At 50.0% G+C, this 16,447-nt stretch overlaps 3 protein-coding genes across 3 annotated transcripts; all 3 read left to right on the top strand.

Annotated features, from left to right (window-relative positions):
• Positions 1 to 1,167: 1,167 nt before the first annotated feature.
• N7483_005052 (FAD-dependent oxidoreductase) lies at positions 1,168 to 2,670 on the top strand (the record flags this gene model as incomplete). The annotated part of the gene is made up of 3 exons (XM_057088489.1): positions 1,168 to 1,744; positions 1,783 to 1,985; positions 2,050 to 2,670. 3 exons carry the CDS (start codon positions 1,168 to 1,170, stop codon positions 2,668 to 2,670), a joined length of 1,401 nt encoding a protein of 466 aa, XP_056948318.1.
• A 1,990-nt stretch (positions 2,671 to 4,660) lies between these two features.
• N7483_005051 (putative polyketide synthase) lies at positions 4,661 to 12,907 on the top strand (the record flags this gene model as incomplete). Its single annotated transcript, XM_057088488.1, has 1 exon — positions 4,661 to 12,907. The coding sequence occupies one exon, from the start codon at positions 4,661 to 4,663 to the stop codon at positions 12,905 to 12,907; it is 8,247 nt and encodes a 2,748-aa protein (XP_056948317.1).
• A 1,787-nt stretch (positions 12,908 to 14,694) lies between these two features.
• Positions 14,695 to 16,350, top strand: N7483_005050 (FAD-binding oxidoreductase; the record flags this gene model as incomplete). The annotated part of the gene is made up of 4 exons (XM_057088487.1): positions 14,695 to 14,934; positions 14,993 to 15,206; positions 15,279 to 16,026; positions 16,104 to 16,350. The coding sequence occupies 4 exons, from the start codon at positions 14,695 to 14,697 to the stop codon at positions 16,348 to 16,350; spliced, it is 1,449 nt and encodes a 482-aa protein (XP_056948316.1).
• Positions 16,351 to 16,447: the final 97 nt, after the last annotated feature.

The following is a 16,447-nucleotide window of genomic DNA, read 5'->3' as shown; positions in this document are numbered from 1 at the left end:
TCTGATTTTTCTAGATACAAACATTTGAATGTGTGTAGATTCTGCGCGGAAGGAATCCCGTCCGGTATGATGTTTATCCATCCTCTGAACTGGTCAGTACGTCAAGTTTGGCACGCTTGACACTTTTCAATAGTAATCCCACCACTAACATTTCTCTTCGCACTCTTTACCTGGAGAGTGGCCGAAGATTGATATCAAGCCTTGGATCTCAGAAACCCTGCACTAACATCTTTGGTTATAACAGGCACTCGATGATTTCTATCCCACTCTACAAGTCTCGTATTTGATTCCAGGCAGCAGCTCTTGTGCATCTCGATACCAGGATCTGGCAGCCCATCTCCATGAATGGTCGGCAGCCGCAGCAGGTCAGATCCGAACCACGTGTTATCACCAAACAAACCCCATGTCGATAAGCGGGCCCCTCTCAGCAAATAAAACAACGAAGCCCTTGGCTGAACCCTATCAAACCAGTCCGCTGTATATGGGACGTCTGGGCCAGCTGAAAGGGGAATGGCGCGTCAGCAAATACGAGATGAAATGAATCCATCTGGGATGGGATGGGATGACGCGATACTGGGTCCTGAATATTTGCGGATTCTTGCCGCCGCCACGGACGCAAAGAATGCGCGGGAGATCTAGAGTGGGATCTGCGTAGCCGCTTTCCCGTCCGGTACGTTCCGCTCCGGGCCCCGCCCGCAAACTCCGGCGGCTGCATCAAAAATCTACGAGACTTAATTTCACATGATATTTTGACACATTAACCGAAAACAGTTTTGTGTCAAGCTCACGGAGTTTGATGCATGATCCTTTGAGCTGGCATTATATGCATTCAACTCGGAGAGCAATCATTTAATTCCCTCGTTTCAAGCCCGGAGCCCCACGAAGTGCGAGCGTGCTGACAGGCGGAGATGCAAACTCCGTAGGTCCGGACGCAGCAAATTCGAACACCAAACGAGCCATGACTCAGCCATTTGACGGCTCTAATTTGTTGGAATTAGTATGAAAATCAAATCTCACGGCTTGAAGGGATCACTCTGCATAAATCATGTTGAAGTAGTTGGTGACGCTAAGGCGAACACATACTTGTACTAAAAGAAGAGGACAACACTAGACATTTCCGCATAGAACATTCCGATAAAAGCGATATTTGCGAACAAAAGAGCTTCAATGGCAACCAGAAACGAAGAGGCGTCGAGTAATGGCGACCTCCAAGCCCATCTGGAGGTTGCTATCGTTGGAGGCGGCATAATTGGCGTCATGACGGCACTAGGGCTCTTGCGTCGAGGATTTAGAGTTACTATCTATGAGCGTGCTTCCACATGGCCAGAGGTAGGAGCCGCTTTTGCCTTCACAGCAATTGCACGGGAGTGCATGGAACGCCTCGACCCGCGCGTACTTGAGTCTCTTGCTCGAGTTGCCCAAAGAAGTCCCCATGACAAGGTTCGTTACTGGGATGGCTTTCACCCTGAAACTAAAGAGTCTGCTATGGAAGCGGACTCCGCAGTCTTATTTGAGATTCTGGAAAAGAACATGGCCTATTGGGCCTGTCTAAGGGGTCACTTCCTGCTAGACATGGCTGCCCAGCTTCCCGACGACGTGATGAAGTTCGACAAGCGACTGGTGGACTACGATGACAATGAGGCAAATGCGAAGGTAATTTTGCGCTTCGCAGACGGAAGCACTGCACATTCCGACCTTGGTCTGTCTCCCGTACAACGCATGGCTTATGCCGATAGATGCACCTGTGTAGCGTTGATATTAGTTACTTACAACCTAGAATAGTAATCGCGTGCGACGGTATTCATTCAACTACCCGCAAGATCTTCCTAGGTGCAGACCACCTGGCCGCAAATGCTAAGTACTCCCAAAAGGCTATGTACCGCGCTATGGTGCCCATGCCGAGCGCAATCAATGCACTAGGGACCGACAAGGCCCATGTACAAATTGCGCATATGGGACCTGATGCCCACATCGTGTCTTTCCCGGTTTGTACACGGAAATTCAAGTTCTGGTGATATATTGCCAAGCTAATTTTCATTCCATCCTCAGGTAAACAACGCGCAGGCTTATAATGTTTTCGTCTTCCTACACGATCCAGAGGAGTGGAGTCATGGGCATACCATGACCGTCGCCAGCTCCCGTAACGAAGTTGTGGAGGCACTGCAGGGTTGGGGACCGCATATCAAGGAACTCGTTGATCAATTTCCCGAAACCTTGAGCAAATATGCCATCTTCGACCAGGCTGACAATCCACTTCCATCATACGCTTCCGGTCGTGTGTGTCTGGCCGGCGACGCAGCACATGCGAGCAGCCCATTTCACGGTGCAGGTGCCTGCATGGGCGTTGAGGATGCTTTGGTCCTGGCCGAGCTTTTGACACGCGTCGACGCTGGGCCTACACCCAACATACAGCGCAACCTCAGAACAGCCTTGCAGACATACAGCTCCGTACGAATTGAGCGCAGCCAATGGTTGGTTAAGAGCTCTCGGGAGATGGGAGACATTTATGAGTGGCGATATCCTGCATCTGGAGATGATGGCGACAAATGCAAGGCCGAGTTCGAGAGGCGTTCGCAAGTCATTTGGGATTTTGATGTGGACGGCATGGTTACTGATGCGAAGAAGGTCTATGATTCTCAGGTTGCGGTTCAAGGGCCCTCGGGTCAATAGATGCTTATATTTCTTTGAGGCCATCATGATGCGAGTGATCGATTTGAGAGCTGTTAATGCCAGCACTCGAGTGTCTATGTATGAAGTTGAATGTCCTCGGAGCTGTAGAGCTAGAGCCAACCAAAATACACAAGGCTATTGGTTGGGAAGACTGTTTTTAAATGTTAGCTTTGGTCTCATCATACTTCAAATTTCACGATCACTTTGTTATTATTGATCATCACAGCCTCAATGGTCAAATAGTACGATATGAGGCATCTTCAGACTTCAAGTTCCTCAACACTCCAAGCCTGAGGTTGGAAGTACTGGGTTTCACCAAGTTTCTGCTTCTCGCTATCCGAGCCATCGACTCGGTTAGCGAGGTAGAGCTCTGGCAGTCGAAGTAATCAACAGCATGAAGGTCATTTAAATAATACCTAGGTAGTCTGTATCAATTGAAGAGAGGGAAAGTCATTAGCGGTGCACTGATAATGGACGAGTCAATCCAGCAAGGTAAACAGCACCTAATTAAGCCAGGAAAAACGGGAGATCCAGAATAGCCACCTGCATAGGTTGATGAGAGAGTGGTGGAAGCATGTTATTCAAGTCTATCTAATTTCCGAGGTCAAATGATCACAGTTCATGCCAGGAAACTCTCATACCAAAATATAATACTAAAATATTAAAGAAATCCAGCAGGGTCTGGGATCGAACCCAGGGCCTTCAAAATTAGAAATGCGCGAATAGCCTCAACAGCTCTTACTTGATACATCCATCCTCAACACAGAATCCCTTCTATCTCCCTCAATTATTTTTTACTTTGAAGATCTCAGAGTTGCAATGGAAAGTAAATAGCTAGAGTATAGTGGGTAAAAAAAACCAAAATTCAAAAAAAAATAAATGTCCCTGACCGTAGCCAGAAATCCCACCTACCCGCTAGTATCTCTGGCACCGAAAAGCGGCCCGGCCCACCTCGATTTCAATACCTTTGTCCCCGGTTGGGTCGCAGGCCGCTGACTACTAGGCCAGCAGAGCAGAATCCATACCTGGGGAGCTTTTTACTCAAATATAAGGGAGCTCTGGTTCCTTGAATGGTCTCTGCTACTTACTACCCCTGTATTTAGATATCAAAAAAGAATTAAATTAAATTAAATTAAATTCAAGTTCTCATTAATGAATCTATTCTAAATGATTTTGATATCGCTACCTAGTACCTAGTAGTACGTACTACTCTGTATCCCTGTAGTAAACAGTGGTACTCCCGGTGTACTTAGAGGATGTTGAAGATCAGGTTTACAAGATGGTTGGCAGTCAACTGGTGTTCTCCCCGTCCGGCACAACGTTCATCCGGTCTCCGAACATTCTCAGGTTGAACTGTTCACTTGGCAAGCTTGGCACTTCGTTTCAATAGCACATGTGCAGTTTCCCCTTTCCCCACTACAATACCCACGACCCTTGATGCACATGTGAGAACCGGTGCCATGAACACCAGCCAATATGAACAACAACAAATTTTCAGATGTCGATTACCACGGCTTGATTACCATGCAATGTTGCCCTTTGCAACTCCATAATGAAAACATCGACTAAGCTGGACATTAGGATTCAGGAGTCATGCGGAGTTTCGGACTACTGATGCCCCAGTCAGCGGGTCCGAAAGTCCGCAGTAGAAAACCCACCGGAGCGATAAGGATCTGGAGCTTACAGACCAGTCAACTGAGATCTAGACCGTTCATACTGACTCCGGGGCTTTAGTACGATGCAGAGAGTCTATCTGTCGGGAATAGTAGCGCCGCAATCTCCGAGGGCTTCAGATCCATGGAAGGGTTCAATCAAGAGAATACGGGTTCATTTCTCAGCACAAGTTATTCCATTGTCATATTTACCTGTATCATGAGCTAGAACAATTCACCATACTCTTCAACAGAATTCCTTTCTGCAAATACTTGTCGAACTTTTTGTATCAGAAGCTCTTTTCACTAAGGGACTGATACAGTCAATTTTGACCACAATGACAACTCAGACAACAAGCGCCCCGGAGAGATCTCCCGGCAATTACAACATTTTCCTCTTCGGCCCACATGTTGGCGTTTTGACAAGTCAGTCAATGGACAAGCTTGTACAACCAATTTCTCAAAGCCCCCAGAGAGAATGGATTCTCGACACAGTGGCCGGCTTACCGGAGTACTACAAAGCACTGACAGCCAAGATACCCAAGTTGGCTCGCGATGTTGATGGCTTTCAGTCACTGGCTGAACTTGACTCTTGGATTCGACACGGAGCGCACAGCTTGTCGAAAGATGATACAAACCTACCCAGTATAATGGTCGGCCCGCTCGTCGTATTGATACAGCTCACTCAATATTGGCGTTACCTGGAGCAGACAAATGCCAACAACACGCAGGTCACAGACTTGCAGGCAGAGTTGGTTGCACAGCATCGAAGTCAGGAGGGAGCCAACACTGAGATCTTGGGCTTTTGTGCAGGTTTATTAGCCGCTCTTGCCGTCGCCAGCGCCAAAAACCGACAGGACTTCCAGGAGTATGGCGCCGTCGCGGTCCGATTGGCGATGCTCATTGGAGGTTTGATCGATGCCCAAGAAGCATGGGACATGGGTTCTGGTAAGGGTAGTTCAGCATCATACGCAATTGCCTGGCGTGGGGAAAAGCAAGAACATGACATGACACGCATTATCGACAACCTGTCAACCGACGCCTACATTGCCGTCCGCTACGACGAGGCCCGTGCCACAGTGACAGCTTCAGATACTATCGCTCCTCTCCTCCTCAAAAGGTTACGCGCTGCTGGCATCACAGCAGCCGAGGTTGGCATCAAGGGCCAGATCCATAGTCCTAATGCGGACAGGAAAGCCCAAACAGATATGCTTGTTGATTTGTGCAATACTATGCCTGGTCTACAGTATGCTGATGCCGGTAACCTTGCACTCACGACCTACGACAACCAAGGCGAGGGTAAGCCCTTGTTGCCTGGACGAGGAAGCCTGAGCGAGATGGTTCTGCGGTCCATCTTGGTACAGCAGTGTCAATGGTATGACACCTTCTCGGCCGTGATGGAGGGCCAGCAGGATCCCACTGTTGTGACATTTGGCCTTGAGCGTTGCGTACCTCCCACCCTTATGCGACGCCTCGGGACCAGACAGGTCTTTTTTGAAGATATGCCCAAGTACCCTGCGCAGCCTTCCAGCTGGTTACCCAAAGTCCCAAGCGGACAACAGCAGAAGCAGGAACAACGAGTAAGAAGTGATGTTGGAGGTATGAAGCCAGCTGTAGAGCTTGGGGAAGAGGCCATTGCCATTATTGGCATGTCAGTCAAAACTGCAGGGGCCGACAATTTGGCTGAATTTTCTGAGATGCTTAAGACCGGCAAATCACAGCATATTCCCATCACTAGGGATCGACTCATGCACGACATGCTATTCCGTGAATCTGCTGATAGCGACCCAAAGCGTCAATATTATGGCTGTTTCTTCCGTGATGGCGACGCCTTTGACCACAAATTCTTCAAAAAGAGCCCTCGCGAGGCCGCTGCCATGGACCCACAGAGCCGTATTGTTCTCCAAACAGCATATCAGGCTGTTGAGCAATCAGGCTACTTTGCAGAGACCACTACTGGTTATACACCGGATGGACGTGATAAGGCGCATGTCGGCGTTTATCTAGGTTCATGCGGAGTCGACTACGAGCATAATATCTCCTGCCACGAGCCCAATGCTTTCACAGCCACGGGAGCTCTCAAAAGCTTCATAACAGGCCGGGTGTCGCATCTTTTTGGCTGGACTGGCCCGTGTATGACGTTTGATACAGCATGTTCTTCTTCGACCGTGGCTATTCACACAGCGTGTCGAAACCTTTTGTCCGGGGAATGCACATCAGCATTAGCTGGAGGTTCCAACACAGTGACCAACATGAATTGGTTCCAGAATCTCGCCGCTGGTTCCTTCGTTAGCCCGACCGGCCAGTGTAAGCCATTTGATGACAATGCAGACGGGTACTGTCGTGCCGAAGGCGCTGCATTTGTCTTCCTCAAAAAGTTGTCGGACGCAAAGCGAGACGGTAACCCCGTTATCGCGACCATTGCTAGCAGTGCTGTCTACCAGAACCAAAATTGTACACCTCTGTTTGTGCCTAACTCGCCGTCTCTTTCTCATCTTTTCAAGGACGTGATGCGTAAGGCCAAGGTGACCGCCAACGATGTGTCACTCGTCGAGGCCCACGGTACCGGAACGCCCGTCGGAGATCCAGCTGAGTACGAGAGTATTCTTGCGGCTCTGGGTGGCCCTATCCGTAAGAGAAAACTGCCAATCGGATCTGTTAAGGGCCATATTGGCCACACCGAAGGTGCCTCCGGTGCCATTGCACTTGTCAAGATCATCATGATGATGCGCGGCAGCTTTCTTCCGCCTCAGGCAAGCTTTACAAAGATGAACAGCAAGATTCCCGTTAGGCCTGACGACAATCTGGAGGTGATGACAAAGCTACAGTCCTGGGACGAGCCGCATAAGATAGCCCTGCTCAACAACTACGGTGCTTGCGGGTCCAACGCAAGCATGATCATCACCCAGCCAGACAGGACCCTATCCGAGCCAATCGCTACCTTACCGTCAAGAGAAATTGGGAACCGAGCTCCCTTCTGGATTCCAGGTTTCGATGCCAGAGCCATTGCTGCATACTGCGCCAAGCTTGCCCAGTGGCTACGGTCATGCCCCAAGGAGCCAAATCTGGCCGATCTCTCCTTCAATGTCAACAGGCAGTCCAACCGTAGCCTGGCTCAGGCACTTATCTTCAGCCCTTCCTCAATGGACGAGCTATATAAGAAGTTAGACCAGGCGGCTGAAGTCGTATCCAAGAAAGATCTCGCTGCCAACGCGGGCATCGAAACAGCAAAGACCGAAAGACCCGTTATCCTATGTTTCGGTGGTCAGGTATCCCGGTTTGTCGGGCTTGATCGCAAATTGTTCGATTCGGTGGCCATTCTGCGGCAACATCTCAACGATGTCAACACTGTCGTCATGTCCCAGGGCCTCGACAGTATCTACCCAGATATCTTTACACGCGATGCGATCAAAGACACAGTCAAGCTGCAGACTATGCTGTTTGCCCTGCAATATGCATGTGCCAAATGCTGGATAGACTGCGGTCTTGAGGCTAGAATTGAAGCCGCTGTGGGCCACAGCTTTGGAGAGATCACGGCGCTGTGTATTTCCGGTGTTCTCAGCCTTGAAGACACAGTAAAGTTAGTAGCAGCGCGCAGCAAGTTGGTTCGCGACAGCTGGGGTGCTGACTCAGGTGCTATGATCGCCATCACGGCCGACGAGATGCTGGTCCGCGAGCTACTCGTAGAGGCAAACCGGGATTCGAAGGGCTCCGCCAGTATTGCATGCTACAATGGCCCACGTAGCTTTACCGTTGCTGGATCCACTGATTCCATCAACACATTACAGCAGATTATAGCTTCAAACTCCAAGTTTGGTTCCATCAAAAGCAAGCTCCTGAGCGTGACCAATGCCTTTCACTCATCCCTCGTGGACAACATTAGCGAAGACCTTGAGGAGATCGGGAAAACTCTAACCTTCCACAACCCAATTATACCATTGGAACGGGCCACTGAGATTTTATTTAACTCAGACGATATGGACGCTTCGTTCGTATCCCAGCATATGCGTCAGCCCGTCTTCTTCAATCACGCCGTCCAACGATTGGCCAAGCGACACCCGAAAGCCATCTTCCTCGAAGCCGGTTCCAGCTCGACCATTACCATTATGGCAGACCGCGCTATTGCTCAAAGCCAGCCTGCGTCCTCAACCCCGCACTACTTCCAGGCGGTGTCGATTACTAACGACATGGGCTTGAATTGGCTCACGGATGCCACCACCGCTCTGTGGAAGCAGGGCTTACGCATCTCTTTCTGGGCCCATCATGCAGTTCAAACGCTTGAGCACGAGCACCTCCTCCTGCCGTCGTATCAGTTTGACACAACTCAACGTCATTGGCTTCCAATGAAGTCACCACTTGAGCAAGTCAAAAAAGCGGCTGCTGCGCTGGTGGCGGCTAACGGTACGGGTATGGCGCATGTTCAAGAAATTGGCTTCCATCAAGACCCTAGGACACAGCCTTTGTGGGAATTTGTCGGGTTCCAAGACGGAGCGAAGGAGAAGGCACGGTTCCGTATTAATACCGAGTCAGACAAGTACAACAACTTCGTCTTGGGTCATATCATTGCGCAGACTGCACCAATTTGCCCAGGTACACTTGAGTGCGACATTGTTATCGAGGCTCTCTACAGCCTCGAGTCAAAATGGAAGATCGAGGGCTGGGGACCTTTGGTTCGCGATATGATCAATCACTCACCAATCTGCAAAGACTCGTCACGAACTGTTTACCTCGACCTGACGCCCCAAAACAAGGAGCGTACCCAATGGAGCTTCCAAATATTCAGTGTCGCGACTCAAAGTAATGATCAGACACCTGATATCCACGCCGAGGCCATCGTTGAGATCTGTGCGTCTACAGATGCTGCCTATCTTCGCGAATTTGCCAACTTTGAACGCCTTGTCAGCCATAAACGATGCACTGATGTACTAGATCTAAATCTCGACGAACCTAACGTTGAGGTGCTCCAGGGCCGTAATGTGTACCGAGCCTTCAGTCCCATCGTCGACTATGGCGATATTTACCGTGGTGTCCGTTATGTTGTGGGTCGTGATGATGAATGCGCCGGATACGTCCAATTACCTAAATCTCACCGTGGGGACACTTGGCTTGATGTGCCTTTGAGCGACAGCTTTAGCCAGGTCGGTGGACTTTGGGTGAACTTGATGACGGACCTTCCTCCGGGAGACATGTACATCGCAACGGGTTGCCAGCTGTCAATGCGTTCGCCAACTGCGTCCAGTCGTGCCGAAACGGACGTGTGGCATGTATATGCGCGTCACTCTCGCCAGGGCGACAAGGCTTTTATGACCGATCTTTTCGTATTTGATGCAAGAACGGGCCAACTTATCGAAATTATGATCGGTGTACAGTACGGCAGGGTCGCAAAGGCATCGATGAGCAAGATGCTGGCCCGGATGACAAAGGATGAATCTGTGCTACGGATCAAAGCACCCAATTCCCAGCCCGTCAAGCAAGTTCCCGTTGTGAAGTCAGTTCCTGTTGTGTCAAATCGCGTCGAGAATGCGAAAAAGGCGACAAAAAGCAAATCCCAGACTAGAAATACCAAGAATGCAAAGAAAGACAAGAACAAAGATAAGACATCTTCGGGCTGGCGAGACATCACTGAGGAGGTGCGCAACCTTGTGGCTACCGTTTCGGGTATCGAGGCCGACGAGTTGGAGCTTGATGGTGAAATGGCCGACTATGGCATCGACTCGCTGATGGGGATGGAGCTAGCCAAGGAGGTAGAGACAGCTTTCAAGTGCACCTTGGACCAGAACGAGCAGATGGAGGCTACAAGCCTTCGCAAGTTCGTTGCATGCGTGTCCAACGCGCTGTTTGGCTCTAATCAGGGACATTCCGCCCCCAGTGGTGAAGAAAGTGATGAGGACGAACATAGCGACGATTCTTCCGTTAAAGATTCTACTGCAAGTGACCAGGAGGCGTTGTCCAGCGGAGAGTCTTCAGATACCGGAATCTTCACTCCTCGGGACGAGGTATTGCCTCTCAAAGCTGTGCCTATTCATAAGTCAGCCGACCTCGCAGCGATAGCACCCCCAGTTGAAAGTCGCCTATCACTATCAGCTACTGATGTGCTCGAAGCTTTCGGTGAGGTCAAAATGGGCACTGACAAGCTCATGCGCGAGTACGGCGTCCATTTGACCGAAAAGGTTATGTTGGCCGGGAGCAACCGCCTCTGTGCAGCACTCGTTGTGGAAGCCTTTGATGAATTGAAGTCACCACTCCGTACAGCCGCTCCTGGCCAAGTCATCGATCGCGTCGCTTTTCTTACTCAGCATACCAGCCTAATGCAGTGGGTGTATCAATTTCTTGAGCGTGATGCCCGTCTGATCGACGTCGACGTTTCAACTGGACGCATAACGCGCACCCACGTCGCCGCCCCGCGAAAAACAAGCCATGCAATCTTGAAAGAACTGTTGACTTCCAATCCCGACTTTGCGGTGCCAAACAGGCTTACTTACTACGCAGGAAAGCAGCTTGCGGGGGTGTTGAGCGGATCGACCGATGGAATTCGCGTGCTATTTGGCAGCCCCGAAGGCCGAGAGCTGACAGCAGCTATGTACTGCGAGCATACTTTTAACTGCATGAGCTATGTTCAGATGCGTGAAGTTACAAGAATCCTGGCAGAGCGTATCCATAGCAGCGGTAAATTTTCCGGAGAGACATTCAAGGTGCTTGAGATGGGAGCTGGTACAGGTGGCACCACACTGGTTATGGCACCCTTGATGGCATCACTTGCCGCAATGGGCACCACCTCAGTGGAATACACGTTCACGGACATTTCACCATCCATGGTAGCCAACGCACGTCGTCGATTGGGCAAAAAGTATCCGTTTATGCGCTTTGCTGTGCACGACATCGAAAAGACACCCGCTGATGAACTCAAGGGTCAACATCTGATTTTGGCTAGTAACGCTATCCACGCCACTCACAATTTGGGGGTCTCGCTGTCGAATATACACGAGGCCCTACGCCCCGACGGCTTCCTTATGATACTGGAGATGACAGAAGTCGTCCCCTTCGTTGACCTCGTCTTTGGCTTGCTGGAAGGCTGGTGGCTGTTTGATGACGGGCGAAGCCACGCTGTCGTACCTGCAGAACACTGGGAACGCGAACTGCACACTGCAGGATTTGGACACGTTGATTGGACTGACGGCAGCCTACCTGACAACGCGTTCCAAAAGGTCATTATAGCGCTAAAGTCGGGGGCTCAGGGTTCGCGACTGCCAAAGCCAGCTGCCCTCCCAGAGCCCATCCCGGAGCTCAATCCGGCAAATATCGAGACCCGCACCGCGGAGGCAGAGAGGCTCGTAGCCACATACTCTGATGGCTGGGCGTCGCCCAAGTTGCGTTTCCTTGATGTCAAAAAGGAGAATACTCAGCTGGAACAAAGTGGCAAGGCTGTACCACGCAGGAGGAACCTTGACGCCGTTGTCCTGGTGACAGGGGCGACGGGGAGCTTGGGCTCACATCTCGTTCAGACGCTGGCTGGGGACCCCAAGGTCGCGCGAGTGGTGTGCCTTAACCGCCGCAGCACCAGCAGCGTGGTCGAAAAAAGGCAACAAGAAGCATTTTCCAATCGTGGCATCAAACTTCTTCCTAGTGCTCGTGCCAAACTCCGCATCCTTGAGACTGATACCTCGAAAGCGCAAATGGGTCTTTCACCACTCGATTACTCATGGCTTGTCGAGAACGTCACTGATATTGTGCATAATTCTTGGCCCATGAGTGGCACACGGCCCGTTAGTGCGTTTGAGCCGCAGCTTCAGGCTATGCGCAACCTGCTGGACTTAGCTCGCGAGATAGCTTCCCGAGATTCTAACCCTCCGAGCCGCGTAGGCTTCCAGTTCGTCTCGTCTATTGGAGTTGTAGGCTTCGCTGGCGAGTCGCGAGTCCTTGAGCGCCGCGTGCCACTATCTGCCACTCTTCCCAGCGGTTATGGCGAAGCCAAGTGGGTATGTGAGCGCATGCTCGATGAAACTCTGCACAAGTACCCGCGTCTTTTCAGAGCAATGGTGGTGCGTCCCGGTCAAATTTCAGGGTCATCCACCAGTGGCTTCTGGAATCCCGTCGAGCACTTCGCCTTCTTAGTCAAGTCAGCCCAGTCGCTACGTGCATGGCCCGACCTGGATGGTGTGATGCAGTGGATTCCTGTGGATTATTGCGCCGGCATCATGGCCGACTTGTTGAAGATTGGGTTCCGCGACGAAGCACCTGACGCTTATCCTGTTTATCACATCGACAACCCAATTGGCCAGCAATGGAAAAGTATGTCGCCCGTGCTGGCTGATGCGCTCGACATCCCGCCTCAGGCCATTATCCCCTTCAAGAGCTGGATCTCGAAGGTCCGCCGGTCTCCAATGCCTCTCGAGACAGAGAACCCAGCTGCTCGCCTGATCGACTTCCTTGATGACCATTTTGAGCGCATGTCGTGCGGTGGTCTTGTCCTAGATACAAGTAAGGCGCAAGAGCACTCCCAAACTATGGCTGGTGTGGGCCCTGTGAGTACTGATGTGGCCCAGCTCTACGTGGCTTCTTGGAAGAAGATGGGTTATCTGAACTGAGCTCTTGAAGGGTGACTTTATTTCTTTTTTTTCCCGTTGTCATGCATGTGCGCTGATTTCCTGTTTTTTTTTCTATACATCAAGAATAGACTGCCGCCCTCATACGTCTAAAATATGGCTATTATTGCACCTGAAATTGTAAACTTTTCAATGTTTTTTTTCTTCAATGACTTAGTAAATACCACATGTGCACTGGCACCGATCTCTTTTCAACCTTGGAACCACTCTCAAATTTTGTCGTCAGGATCTTATATGCACATTTTCTCACTGGCACCTTCATATGCATTCAAGTTCTTTGTTGCGGGCTACAGTGGCCTGGATTCCACTGTCATCCATTACATATATAATCTACTACCTAGTGAAGAGGGGAACCGTTAGGCAGTGTATTCTAGATACACGGGTCGATCCAGCTAGCATGAATGGATAACACCAACCAACATGTACGGTGTGGCCGGACTACCCCGTAGGGGTGGGATGAGAGATGTGTAGGAGTGTGTATTCTAGACTATAACGACGGGCATTCTTGTACGTACAAAGACGGGACTGAAAACACGACAAAACAGAGATGTAACCAAACGGTAATTCTTAGCACGGTACGTGTAGTAGGGGACAGGGTACCCCACTACACTAGGTATGTAACACCAAACCAGCAACATACATATGGATGGATTGCTAGTATCAGAATCACCCGTAGCATTATTGTACCTCACTGGCAGGCTGTTGCCTATAAAGTGACCACTGGAAACTTGAATGATTATACTACTACTAGTACTATAATTTGGTGCCCCTTACTGCGAACTTGCATATAAGCACTGGCAGCACTTGAGCCGTCTATCTAGAAAATATTCTACAAATTGGAAGATTTGAAATTTGTCAAAGCAAGAATTTGAATCTCATGAGAAGACACTTGGAAGGACTACTAAATACTACCTACTTAGTCTGAATGGTCCAAATCCATTCGCCAACCTTGGGACCTTGGAATGAAACCTTGCCCACTGGCACTGGCAGGTGCCCAGGTCACTGTGGAACTTGAACTTGAATGGTATCAGACTTGTGCATATACTACCAGTAGTATATGTTCTGATACTCCACCATCATTTTCAAGGTTTTCAACGTGCTCTGTCGGTTGTCATAGTAAGAATATCTCGACTCTCGGGTTTACAAGATGAATGAGATAGAAATAAAAAACTTCAAGTCGTATGTATGTTCACCTGATTGTATAAGATCTGAGATAGATGTACATACGCCCGGCACAATATTCATCCGAGCACCAACTGGCCAGTTGCCACGCTTGACCCTTATTTCGAGAGAATCTCAGAATACCTCACCCCGACATATGAAAGTGGGTCACCCTGACATTTACCCACTGAACTCGCAAATGTCCCGCTTAGGGTTATCGAATGTCAGAGTGGACTCCGCTCTCCAATCGGAGTTGAATGTTGGGGGCCATAGTAAGCACTTGAGCACAGGAGCTGGAAGCCACCGGACTTTCAAGGACAGAGACCCTTATTCAACACCTCCGGACTTCAAAACTCCAGATGTCCGATTTTGCAGCAATCCTGCAGACGACACTCAAGACTCTAGCTAACACGGCGGAACGGATATGTTGCCTCGGTGTACTAGTGATGGGGGAGGCGGTTCTATCATACGATTCATACCATCACGAGGCATCGACTTATTAGAAAGCCATGATTCGCTGGCTAAGCTGATTATCTGTGACTTTGTTCCTTCTAGCATTCTCATCCATTCTCTAGGTACACGGATTGCTATCTCTTGTCCGCCCAAACATGCTTCGCGGACTGTCCGGGTCGTTGTCTTTGGCCATTCTGGCCAATGCTGCAGGGATCTTCGCATCCAGCGTTAATGTTGAAGCCTTGTTTGAGCCTTATTTGTCCCCAGGCACCTTGTTTGCTGAGCCCAAGGACGCCAACTTCTCTGATGTGGCTTCGCCGCGATGGTCTGAATGGGATCCTCCTACCTGGACTGGTGCCATCAAGCCTGAAACAGTGCAGGATCTTCAGAATATTGTAGGTTGAAGACTTCAATGGGACTGGGTAATTTACTGACCCTAGTTCCACCAAAAAGGTTCGAATTGCTTCGGCACACAACATATCCTTCATGGCAACCAATGGCGGTCATGGTACTAGCATCGTCTATGGTACTGTCACAGGTGTTGACATCAATCTTGCCAATTTCGACACCGTCACGGTTGATGTTGCCAACAACCATTTGATTGTTGGAGCTGGCGTGAAGCTCGGCAATATTACTGAGCCATTGTACAACGCTGGCAAGGCCGTCCGTAAGAACCACTTTTTCTTTCGCTCCTTTTTTCTTTGCCACTGGCAGCTCTTGGGTTGACAATATGATGTAGCACGTGGTAACAGCCCTTGTGTTGGCATGATTGGCGCGACAGTTGGAGGCGGAATCGGCTTCGAGACTGGTCTGTATGGTCTCAGTATCGACGCGCTGGAGTCTGTCCGCCTGGTAACGGCAACAGGTGACCTCATTACGGTCTCGGAGAAGCAGCACCCAGAGCTCATGTGGGCGATCCGTGGCGCAGGAGCCAACTTTGGCATCATCACGGAAGCGACATTCAGGATGTCTGATCAGCCGAACAACGGCAATGCCGTGGTTGGTAGCTTCATCTATAACTCGTCGCGAACTCTTGCTGTCTTTGAAGAATTGCAAGCACTCGATGATATCTTGCCAGCTGAGCTAGGTGTTCAATTGGGCATTTCGTACGATCGCACGACCAATCAATCGCTACTCACAGTGGACATGAAGTACTTTGGCACTTGGGAAACCTTTCAGCCGCATTGGGATACTGCAATTAGGCTAGGATACAGCAGTGCCACTGTTCAGAACGCCACACTGGTCGAGCTTTTCGCCAATTTGGATGGACCTTGCCAGAGCGGTGTTTATATCAACGGCGGTACCGTAGGCCTCGGCCGTACCGACCCCCAGACAATGCAAGAGGTTTTCGAAGAAATGACCGAATTTTATGAGGCTTACCCTGGGTATGAGGGTGAGACACTATTTCAGAGATATGCCAACAACAACACGCTCAAGACCCCCCTTTCCACCGCAGTGTACCCGTGGAGAGACACCAAGACATTCTGGTAAGTACAAAGTCACCTCTTTCTGCTAGCCTATTGAAACCGTCTGAAACTAACCGGAACGACTCGGAATAAAATAGGCTTCATGAAAACATTTACACTGATCCTGCTCTGGAAGAACCCTCTATTCAGCTGCTTCTGTCACTCCGAGAAAAGCTCCAAGCGACCAGCGGTTTCGAGGAGCCTCACATCTACATCAACTATGCGTATGGCGATGAAGGCCCCGAAGGCTGGTGGGGAAAAGCGAACCTGGCCAAGCTTAGAAAGCTCAAGACCCAATGGGACCCGAAGAATCTGTTTGGCCATGGAACACCGATATTCTCGTAGAACCCAACATGATTGATATATTGTGATTTTGTATAGCCCAATCAGCAAGATCAATCAGCTGTGCAATTTTCAAGACTTCCACGAAATCAAAGATTTG

Source organism: Penicillium malachiteum (genome assembly GCF_028827825.1).
Source record: "Penicillium malachiteum strain IBT 17515 chromosome Unknown utg000002l:1.0-8849297.0:1.0-8852440.0, whole genome shotgun sequence".
NCBI classification, from domain to species: domain Eukaryota; kingdom Fungi; phylum Ascomycota; class Eurotiomycetes; order Eurotiales; family Aspergillaceae; genus Penicillium; species Penicillium malachiteum.
This window is presented reverse-complemented; position numbering and strand designations above follow the sequence as displayed.